Source organism: Otolemur garnettii, unplaced genomic scaffold, assembly GCF_000181295.1.
Source record: "Otolemur garnettii isolate 467f Iridium unplaced genomic scaffold, OtoGar3 scaffold00061, whole genome shotgun sequence".
Classification (NCBI taxonomy): domain Eukaryota; kingdom Metazoa; phylum Chordata; class Mammalia; order Primates; family Galagidae; genus Otolemur; species Otolemur garnettii.
Genome location: NW_003852456.1, coordinates 2,361,221 through 2,372,800, shown reverse-complemented (window position 1 = coordinate 2,372,800; position 11,580 = coordinate 2,361,221). Strand labels below are relative to the sequence as shown.

Sequence of the window (11,580 nt, the reverse complement as noted above, 5' to 3'; positions counted from 1 at the left end):
GGAGCCCGACTTGCGCGCAAGCGCTGACGCGCTCCCGCAGCCCTGCGCGAGAGCGCGCGTGCGCGGCCTGGCCACACGGACTCGAGCTTCCGGAGGCGGAGAGAGCGGAAAAGGAAAGGCCGGGCAGCGTGGTGGGGGCGTCACAGAGCGGGCGGGCGCTGCGGGCGCTTGGGGGAAGCCGGTGGGGACTGGCATCCAGAGACGATCGCCCCAGCCCTCGGTTCCCGGGAGCTGTCGGTGCTTCATTGCCTCTTGGCTCGCTGTTGAAGGCAGTGCGAGCAGGCTTAGCGGTTACCGTAACGAGGAAAGCGCCTTTGACGATCTTGCAGTTCTCTTAAGATGACGATTTTATCTGTATTCTCGGCTACTCGGGGAGGCTGAAGCTGGAGGATCGCTGGAGCCCAGGAGTGTGAGACTAGACGAAGCAACATAGGGAGACTCCGAAGGAAGAAAAAAAATCAAAACAATAATAAAAATGGATGGTGGCTGTGTCTTTGTGATACTTTATATTAGCCAAGTTTGTCGGTGACCAGTTCCAAATTACACCATGTTTTTTTTTTTTTTTTTTAATGTTTGGCGGTGACGAGGGAATGAAGGAAATAAAAGGACTCAAAGACAGAGTGAGAGCTTTAAGAGTGAGCTCAGGGGACCGATCGTCCCCTAACGTGGTGACAGGCGATGGTAATTAATTTTGAGTTTTCTTTTTATTAAATGAACTACTTGTTAAGTTAAACTTATATGTCAGTGTTTTGTTATGTTTCTGTTTTTTAATCGCATGTTTTTTAACTAATCACAAATTTATATTATTTAAATAACTTATAAAATGAAGAATAAGGAACAAAGTCTGAAAATAGGATGTTAAAGTAGATCCTAATCAGCAAGTTTTATGAAAGGCTGTTAGACCCCCCCCTGGAAGTTTGTGGGCAGGCAGGCTGATGTCATGTCATATTGAAAATTAGGGCAAAAATAATATGTTCTACTTATCTTCCTGAGAGACATGTTTTTTCTTGTGTTGTATAGTCTCTAGCATGTCTTGGACCTGTTTAAGCCCTGCCTTTACAAGGTCCCCTCGGCAGTGACCTTTATCTATTAGACTGAGTCTTGTTGGAGGAAAGGTGAAGTTATGGTTGGACAAGTCCTTGTCTGTCACTGTCAGGCTTTTGTTGTTTGTTTAAGAGACTTTTGGTGTTTTCAATATTGTTTTGTGGTCTGACTCTACATATTTTTTTTAGCATTTACTTCTTCAGTCTCAGTTCCTTATGGCTTTCTTACCATAATTTAATTGACCTTTTAAAATAGTATTAATTTTATTAAAATCTAATAGAAATACATCAAAACAATCTTTTCTTACTGTTCATCACCATTTTCCTCCCACACCAATTCAGTTCTGACAACTAACTAGTTAGTTCTGTGGGTCAGGGACTGGTAACTTGTTAAAAAGTCATGTGCCTGTTGGCAAATGAGGTGGATAGTTACCAGTATAAGAAAAATGATCTCTGCAGAGTATATTGAATGCAGTAATTTCCTGCTGTTGAACTATATAAGGTACATACATATTAGAAGTATAATAATGGCACTCCAAAAGTGCCCACCTCCTGATGCCCAGGACATAGGACATTGTTACCTTATATGGCAGACAGGATTTAGCTGATATGATTAAGGATGAAAATGGGAAGATTAGCCTGGATTATCCAGTAGACCCAATAGATCACAAGCAACCTTATGAAAGGAGGGACAAGAAGTTCAAAATCAAGAGTAGGAGCTGTGAGTTCACAAGCAAGAGGTTGCAGCAATGTGAGGAAGAGGCACCCAGCCCAGGAATGCAGGTAGCCTCTTGGAAGCTGAAAACTGAGGAAACAGATTCTCTCCTGAAGCATCAAATAGGAGCTCAAGTTTGCAAATACCTTGCTTTTCCACTTCTGACCTCCAGAACTATAAGACAATAAATTTGTGTTGTTTTAAACTACTAAGTCTGTAGTAATTTGTTATGGCAGCAGTAGCATGCCCAGAGAGTAAACAAGTGTTTATATAAAAGTGCAAGGAAAGTAAGTATGGCTTTAACCTTATCCTATGGGGTCTTAGCAAGGAATTGTCTCTATTTTTGTTCTTCATGATGCATTTTTGTACTTGTTTTAGTTAAGAAAAGTACAGAAAATTAATTCTACGTTCTAAAGAAAGGGTTTTACTTAATTCTGCTTGATAAAATGATGCTGGCACCACTGCTACCCTGTTGTTCTACCTTGGTCCCAGTTGTCCACCCTGTGGTCTAAAGTTTATTTCATACAGTAAAAATATGGTGTAATAAAACTAAAACCAAAGAAAGGACTGGGTCCAGTGCCTTAAGCCAGTGATCCTAGCACACTGTGAGGCTGAGGCCAGAGGATCTCTTGAACTCAGGAGTTGGAGACCAGCCCGAGTAACAGTTCATCTCTACTGAAAATAGAAAAAAAATAGTCAGGTGTGGTGGTGGGTGCGGGTAGTCTCAGCTACTTGGGAGGCTGAGGCAGGAGGATTGCTGGGAGCTAGGCTGATGCTATATGGCACTTCAGCCTGGGTGACAGAGCGACACTATGCCTAAAAACCAAATAACAATAAAAACACCAAAAAAAAAAAAAAAGGGGAAGACAGGAATGTAGTTATTTATTTTGGTGTCATCACCTTGATTGGTAAAGTCACATCTAGTAGGAGACACTCATCTAATTTTTGACGTGTAATGGTTTAAGAGAAGCGCTCCACGAATACCAGTTAATATAAAGACAAAAGATGCATCTGCAGCTTTATTGGAATCAGCAATAAAGCAAATTGGCAAAGCAATTGCCAGTGTTCATGTAGCATACTGTCATCTATCTTCTCAAGCATTATGTGGATATTACCCGCTGGGACTACGATAGAAGAGGCAAACGGGGACTCAAAACATCATTTGGACCACTTTCCTTTGCGTAGGTAATAGCATTTGTACTTAATAATTGGCAAATAATAATAATAATCATACAGAATCCAAGCCTAAGTATGACAGCAGCAGCGTACGCCCCGGCACCAGGCTGACATTTTGTCCTTTCTACAACTAGGCAACAACCGCAGGCTTCCTTACTCCTTCACGTGTGTCTGATTCCCCTACCTGAGGCGCACGGTGGGGAAGGCAAAGTTGTTAAAGAGAAGCTGTTGAAAATGCGGATCAGGAATGGTTGTCTATTTAACCTAAAGAGCAGGTGAAAGCACGTGTCCGTGGTGAGCGGAAAGCGAGAATCAAGGGATCACCTGAGCTCAAGTACGACAGACTTTCTGACACCTGCGGCAAAATTTTCCATTAACAGACTGTTTCCCGGGGGGAGGGGAGCGCGGGAAGTTCTGGTCCCCGGCCGCCCGTGGGGCCCCACCCCTCGCCGTGGGTGGGCTCCGCCCATCTGTCAGTCAGACACCGCGGCCGCTCTCCGCCCCCCGCCCGACCCGCACCTCGGGGCCGCCCCCGCCTCGCGTCAGGCTTTGCCGGTTTCAGTCACAACACGGTCGGGGTACCTGGGCGTGCCCTGGTCGGCGCCGGGCAGCGGTGCTGCGGGGACGCTGAGAGCGGCCCGGCGGCGTCTGTTGGAGCCGTTCCTTCAAGGGCCGCCGGCGAGGGCATGAGCGCGGATTTCCTCTGCCTCCCGAGCGGCGGCGGCGGGAGAGGCGAGGGGAGGAGGCGCCGCGCGGAGGCCACAGTCCAGAGCAGCGCCGGGGGGCAGCAGGGCAGGAGATGTGCCTGTCCTTAGCGGCACAGGAAGCAGTATGCACCCCGATGCCACCCACAATAGCGGCGCCGGCCTCAGCCCCGCGCCGGCCGCGGGCGCCGGCAGTCCTCCTGTCCCGGGCTCCGGAACCGAGCGGCGGCTGGAGTCCCCGGGGGACGCGGAGGCGGCGGCGGCGGCGACGCCGAGGGCCCCAGGCGGCTGTTGCTGGCTGGCGCCAGCGGCCGGCGCAGCTTTGGCCACCGTGGCCCTCTCCTTGCTGGGGCCCGGTTCCTGGGAGTCAGTGGCAGGCGCGGGGCCGGGTACCGTCCTGCTCCGGCTCAGTCTGTACCTGAGTGGCGCGGCGGCCGCCTTCCTCTTGGGAACCCTGTTCGCCCTCGTCTGCCGGAGCCCGCGAGCCCCGCCGCCCGACTTCGCCGCCTCCTGGAGCCGGCTGGCGGCGACCATGGCCACCCGCTGCCCGCCGGGGGTGAGTCTGAATCTCCCAGCTGCCGCGCTAGCCCGCGCGCGGCCTCTGCCCGCCCCCCATCCCCGCTCCTGAGGACCCGTCTGGCCGCGGCGTGTCCTTCCCCCGCCCGCTCCCCTCGGCGCAACTGGGAATCCGAGAGCCTCGGGGCTGGCTGTGCGGGCGGCTCCGGGCGCGAGATTTGCGGCGATACGCATTGTCCGGGCTTTGCAGTTACTCGGCCACCATTCTCAATCTCAGACCTTTGATGTTGCTATGTAGTTGCAGAGTGGTAGGAATAGGACGCAACACTCGGAATCGGTCACCGTACCTGGTTCTTGGGGAGGTTCTTGGTGGGAGGTAACTTTGTAAGCATCTGCAGGTAAGGGAACTTGGTTAGTTCACCCCTCCAACCCCTGAACCTGTGCGTACTTCCTGCCACACCATGCTGCCCCCCACCATGTTGACAAGTAGTAGTGTGGTTTGGGAAAGGGTGCTGGAAAGCTCTGTAGTTTGCTACAAAAGGAAACTCTACGTGCAGTGTGGGAAATCAGAGCTGTGGATAGGGAACACAGGAAAAAACAGAATTTTATTTTTATCTTTAAGACAGAGTCTGGCTTGCCCGGGCTGGAGTACAGTGGCTTCAGCCTAGCTCACAGCAAAATCAAATTCCTGGGCTCAAGCCATCCTCCTGCCTCAGCTTCCCCAGTAGCTGGGACTACAGGGACTTGACATGACTAGCGACTAGTTATTCTATTTTAGTGGAGACCAGGGTCTCACTCTTGCTCAGGCTAGTCTCAAACTCTGAATTCAAGAGATCTTCCTGCCTCGGCCTCCTACACTGTTAGGATTACAGGCCTGAGCCAGTACACCTGGCCAAGAACTGTGTTTTAAGTGGGCTCTTTATGTGCCAACCCCACTACTTTTTCTCCCTCCCGACTTCTTTCTCATACTCCTTTAGCAGGAACTTTACTGTCCTAGCTGGACACTCACTGTTTGACTAAAGGTGACCATCATTAAACTGAAATTGCTAAGCCCTTGGAGACAAGGAAATTGACAGTGGCTCAACCTCTTAAGGATTTTTTGTCAGAGAGAGCATTGTTGTTAGGGTTTGCTTATGATTTGACCTTACTCTTGTAAAAAAAAAAAAAAAGCATCATGTTCCACTAAAATTACTCCTTCCAACCCTGTCGGTTCAGAATGCAGGGCTGAGATAATGGTGGGAGGGTTGTAGGTGAGGCCAGCATCTTCACAGGTAAGGTGGATAAATAATTCAGTATATTAAGGCATAGGCAACTTTTGTTTTCACAAATAATCACCCAAATGAGTAATGCTTACTTCTCTTAAAAATCTTTACTGTCAGGCAGGGTGTGGTGGTTCACACCTGTAATCCTAGCACTCTGGGAGACTGAGGTGGGTGGATTGCCTTAGCTTACAGGTTTGAGACCAGCCTGAGCCAGAGTGAGACCTCGACTCTAAATAATAGCTGGGCGTTGTGGCGGGCACCTGTAGTCCCAGCTACTTGGGAGGCTGAGGCAAGAGAATAGCTTGAGCCCAAGCAGTGGAGGTTGCTGTGAGCTATGATGCCATGGTACTCTACTGAGAGCAAGAAAGCGAGACTCTGTCTCAAAAAAAAAAAAAATCGTTACTGTCTGTTTTTTTGGTCATATTTAATTTAGCAGGAGTTGAGCACATATCTTTAATTTTTGAGACAGAGTGTCACCCTGTCACCCTGGGTAGAGTGCTATGGCATTACGGCTCACAGCAACCTCAGACTCCTGGGCTAAAGCCATCCTCCTGCCTCAGCCTCCTGCCACCACACCTGGCTAGTTTTTCTATTTTTAGTAGAGTCTCACTCTTCTTAGGCTAGTATCCAACTGCCTTCAGGTCCCAGACTGCTAGGATTACAGACAGGTGTGAGCCACCACACCTGGCCTCTGTAGGATGTATTTTTCTTTCTTTCTTTTTTTTTTTTTTTGCAGTTACTTATCAGGACCCTGAGATTTTACTAGTTGGTTTATTGATCTATAAAAGATGTCCCAATACTTGAGTCTGTAAGAAGTTATAATTCATTCAGTCCATATATGTATATATTTTATTTTTTAAGAGATAGTCTCACTTTATCACCCTTGGTAGAGTGCCATGGCATCACACAACTCACAGCAACCTCCAACTCCTGGGCTCAGGCGATTCTTTTGCCTCAGCCTCCCAAGTAGCTGGAACTACAGGTGCCTACCACAACACCCAGCTGTTTTTTTGTTGTTGTTGCAATTTGGCCAGGGCCGGGTTTGAACCCACCACCCTGGGTATATGGGGCCGGCGCCCTACCCACTGAGGCACAGGCGCCACCTTCAGTCCATACTTTTTAAGCATCTTGTATGAGCCAGGCACTAACCTACTGTTCTGGAAACTGGGGTTGAGTCAACAAGACAAGTAACTGTCCTGCTCCTGTGGTGGTGTAGGGAGGAAATAAATAAATGAGATACTTTGGGATATTGATGAATGCTTCTGCAACAAAAGAGATTAAGAATTAAGTGATAGACTAGTAGGTGGTGGAAGAAAGTATAAAGGGTGAGGTCAGGATCAGAATCTTGGTATTGCAGTTAACCTCTGAGGGCCTTGGAAGGCTCATACTGTAGGTTACCACTGTATTTCCTGGAAGATGTATGCCCTTGAATCTCCTAGCTCACTTGCTCCTGGGATAGTTAAAATGGAATTATCTACATTCTAGAAAGATAGTTTGGTAGAGGAAAACTAGAGGAGTTAGAGAAAATAGCACTTCAATGGTAATGGAAGGCTGGGCAAGGTGGCTCATGCCTGTAATCCTAGCAGTCTGGGAGGCACAGGTGGGTGGATTGCCTGAGCTCACAAGCCAGAGGGAGACCTCGTCTCTAAAAATAACCTGGCATTGTGGTGGGAGCCTATAGTTCCAGCTACTGGGGAGGCTGAGGCAAAAGAATCAGTTGAGCCCAAGAGTTTGAGGTTGCTGTGAGCTGTGACACCATGGAACTCTACTGAGGGCAACCAAGTGAACTCTCAAAAAATACAATAAGGGCTAGGCATAGTGGCTCAGGCCTATAATCCTAGCACCCTGGGAGGCCAAGGTGAGTGAATTACCTGAGTTCACGGATTTGAGACCAACATGAGCAAGAGCAGGACCCTGTCTCTAAAAATAGCCGGTCATTGTGGTGGGTGCCTGTAGTCCCAGCTACTCATGAGGCTGAGATAAGAGAATCACTTGAGCCCAAGAGTGATTTTCTCATTTTTTGTCACCCTTGGTAGAGTACAATGGCATCACGCCAGAGTACTCTACCAAGGGTGAGAAAAAATGAGACCCTGTTTCAAATAAATAAAGGCAACGGAGAAAAGAAAGCATGTTATCACTTGTATATTAACTAAAAATTTTAGTAATAGAGGTGAAGTGTAATTAAGGAAAATGATTACTGGTCATTCTTTTGGCACTTCCTATGATAGCTTTAAATAAGAAATAATACATTAGGAAATTGCTTTCTAAGTTCTGTATTTAAGATTGAAATGCATTTTATTCACATACACTTCTTTCTTTGTAGTACTGATTTTTACTCGAGCTTGCAATTATGCTGTATTTTCCTTATTTTTGTGTGTTTTTAATGTTCTCTTTATGAATGAAGGGTGGGAAGCATGAGCATGTGGTGTACTATAAAATATCTACAGTCAGTTTTGTGGGCGTGGGAGCTGGATGACACAGGTCATCTGACATATGTGGAGGGGGAGGCTGTTTAGCAGCGAACAAAATGGAGCTTCTTAGAATAACAGTGACTACTACAGAAATTTGGATTGAACATGAATTCTTATTCTTATACATTTTGAATCCTAGTGTGAGCTACACATGTCAGACACTTGGTTCCATCCATTCTGTTCATCTTTCCTTTTTTTTTTTTTTTTTTATTCCTTCTAGGCTTCTGTAGAGCAAAAAATGCATACACTATTAAAAGTAGGCGACTAGAGAGGCCTAAGTTAAAAAGAGGTCTTTTCATGTCTGGAGGTATATAAGTGCTTCTGAATGCCTCCCCTCTGAGTCAGAAGTTATCAGTTCTAATCTCCCTGTTGTAAGTACTCAGGATTGATACCTTTGCACCAGTAGTAAGAAGCTCAGGAAGTGTTTGCTGAAGATAAGGAAGAAAATTATGTCTGTGGCCACTAAGTGCTTTTCTCCTCCAATCATTCTGGTAGCTATTAGGCATCTTCTGTGTGTGTAGATTTTAATACTACTTGTGTAGAAATCTCTGTTGATTAAAACAGTAAAAATAATTTTTAGCCCTGACAGTAATTTCACTCCAGACATCCAGTGGTATTTTCAGATACTTGAGAAACTTTTGTGTAAGGTCAGAAGGCTGATGCTAACATCTTGGCAGTTGATATCTGGGCCCCACTTTAGAAAAACTTGGACTCTGTTATAAGTCAGCAGACTGGAGCCTGTGATGCTGCGGGACCTGTCTGTGCCTGGTGTGGCCAGTTGTTAGCACAGCTTTGCTGAGTGGGCTGTCATATTGTGGTGTTCCCTGTCCAAGATTGCCCTTTGGCCTTCTGTCAGGCCAGTTCTGTCATCTGAGTCTGAGCTTTAGATTCACTAGCCACAATTACTTGACCCCAGCACATGATCCAACCAAGACAACAGCAGGAGTAAATCAGTAGTTTAGAAAAATTTATTGTCATCATATGACCAGAAATTCAAAGTGCATCTTCTCATAATGGGAAACAAGAAAGTATTTTTTTTCCTTTCTTTTTTCTTTCTTTTTTTTTTTTTTTTTTTTAGAGACAGAGTCTCACTTTGTCGCCCTTGGCAGAGTGCCATGTCGTCACAGCTCACAGCAACCTCCTGCTCTTGGGTTTAGGCGAGTCTCTTGCCTCAGCCTCCCTAGTAGCTGGGACTGCAGTCGCCTGGCTATTTTTTTGTTGTTGTTGTTGCGATTTGGCCAGGGCCAGGTTCAAACTTGCCACTCTCGGTGTCCTACTCACTGAGCCACAGGCGCCACCCAGGAAAATATTTTTTAAATTTTGCTGATAGGATATAAGAGCGAATGACTTCTTTGTCATTTTTTCTGTCATATAACCTGTGGATGTTTCTTTTTTACACTGTAGATTACTAGGTACTTCTTGATTTATGTCCCATAAGTTCAAAAATAAATATGTTCTTGATAACGGTCATGCGATTAAAAAATATTTAAGCAATTGATGAGACTTAAAGGACTGATGAAAGTTGAATGTGTATGGGAAACTAAAAGCCACTGCTATGTGAAGAAAACAATGAAAGACTTTGAAGTTTAGCCATAGAAGTTTAAGAAGTTCATCAGATCTGATAAGCGTTTAGTGGGCCAGTTGAGTGACTCAGACCTATAATCCCAGCATTCTGGGAAGTCAAAGTAGCGGAGCATCCCTTGAGCTCAGAAGTTTAAGACCAGCCTGAGTAAGAGCAAGATCCTGTCTCTATTAAAAACAGAAAAACTAGCTGGGCAAGGTGGTGGGCACCTGTAGTCCCAGCTACTTGAGAGACTGAGGCAGGAGTATGTCTTGAGCCCAAGAGTTTGAGGTTGCTGTAAGCTATGATGATGCCATGGCACTCTGTCTCTAAAACAAAGCACTTACAGCGGGGCGAGGTTGCTCATACCTGTAATCCAAGTACTCTGGGAGGTCAAGGCAGGTGAATTGACTGAGCTCAGGGGTTTGAGACCAGCCTAAGCCAGAGTGAGACCTCATCTCTAAAAACACCCAAGTGTTATGGCGGGCACCTGTAGTTCTAGCTACTTGGGAGACTGAGTCAAGAGAATCAGTTAAGCCCCAGAGTTTGAGGTTGCTGTGAGCCATGATGCCATGGCTTTACCCAGGGTGACAAAGTGAGACTGTTGTCACAGACAAAACAGGCATTTACTGAATATCTGCTACCTACCTCATATTCTCATTACCATACCTAGGTAATTTTTTTACCTAGGTGGTTCGTAGTGCTGGCATATAGTATGCTCTTAATAGATGGGTTTTAATGGGAACAATTTAAGTTATCAAACTGACATTTCTAGGTTCGAAATTTCAACCAATTTTCTAGAAAAGGGTCAGATCCTTTCAGTATGTGGCATTAAGAGCTCAGATGATTGTTCTAAGTGCATGGCACTGGTTTTGGTGCTGGGAAGCATTCTGAGGTGCTGGGAAGCATTCTGAGGTACTGCCTGTGCCTGCCTCTCAGGCTCAGTAGATTAGTCTGACCAAGAAGACTGCGTTGGAGGCCAGATGCTTGTAGATCAGACAGTAATCACATTCACACAGCCATATGCTCCTCCAGTTGCCTTGGGGCAGACTGCTAGAATTCCTCAATGAGTTCTTTTACTAATACAAATGTTCTTTGAGTAAAACAAACTTAATTTAGCTAGTCAAGGGGAAAGGGAAAGAAACAGGAATTAGGGAGACTGTACACAGACTCTTTGTGGCTTTCTTTTATCATGCTAATGTAATAAACTAAATCTCAGTCATTCGGTATTGGCATATAGTAGTTACTGCCTTCAGAATATGTTTTTGCATTTTAACTAGGGGATTTAGGTTGTGGTGACTGGTGAGAAGAGTATTTTGAGGAAGATGACTTTTTGAATACTTCTTAAATCACAGGATCCTACCTATCTCTCTGTGGTATGAGGATTTTATTTTAAATTTTTACTGTTCATAGTTTTTTAATTTAATTTTTTCATATTGTATAATCACATAATTAAAAATGAAAGCAAATAGAAAGGTATATGGTGAAAAAACGGCCCTGTAGGCAGCCACTATTCATAATTGCTATTCAGGCTGAACACGCTGGCTCATGCCTGGAATCCTAGCACTCTGGGAGGCTAAGGCAGGTGGATTGCCTGAGCTCACAGGTTGGAGATGAGCCTGAGCAAGAGCCAGACTTTGTCTCTAAAAACAGCTGGGCGTTGTGGCAAGTGCCTATAGTCCCAGCTACTTAGGAGGCTGAGGCAAGAGAATCACTTGAGCCCAAGAGTTTGAGGTTGCTGTGACCTGTGATGCCATGGCATTCTACCAAAGGTGACAAAGTGAGACTCAAAAAAAAATTGCTATTCAATACACATGTCGTATATTCAAAGAAGAATTTTTGGATGCTGTAATCTCATATGTGAACAATGATTAGACATAAAGGAAAATCATTTTTTTAATATCTTTTGTGAAGGAATTGTTCCTTGAGGTTATTAAACATAAGATGAATTTGTATGCTCATAGTTATAACTTCAAAATGGGTTTCATACGTGATTACACCTGGGACATAAAATATGCTGATCAAAAACAGCAAATATGGGTGGTGCCTGTGGCTCAGTGAGTAGGGCAACGGCCCCATATACTGAGGGTGGCGGCTTCAAACCTGGCCTCGGCCAAACTGCAACAAAAAAA

The 11,580-nt window shown here is 45.7% G+C and overlaps 1 protein-coding gene across 1 annotated transcript in view; it reads left to right on the top strand.

Moving 5' to 3' along the window:
• Positions 1-3,505: 3,505 nt before the first annotated feature.
• The window catches only part of SNX25 (sorting nexin 25), a 90,233-nt gene continuing 82,158 nt past the window's right edge, over positions 3,506-11,580 (top strand). Inside the window, exon 1 of the mRNA XM_023514904.1 lies at positions 3,506-4,194. Coding sequence (XP_023370672.1) covers positions 3,766-4,194 — 429 coding nt within the window. The 5' untranslated portion in view covers positions 3,506-3,765. The remainder of the gene's footprint in view (positions 4,195-11,580) is intronic.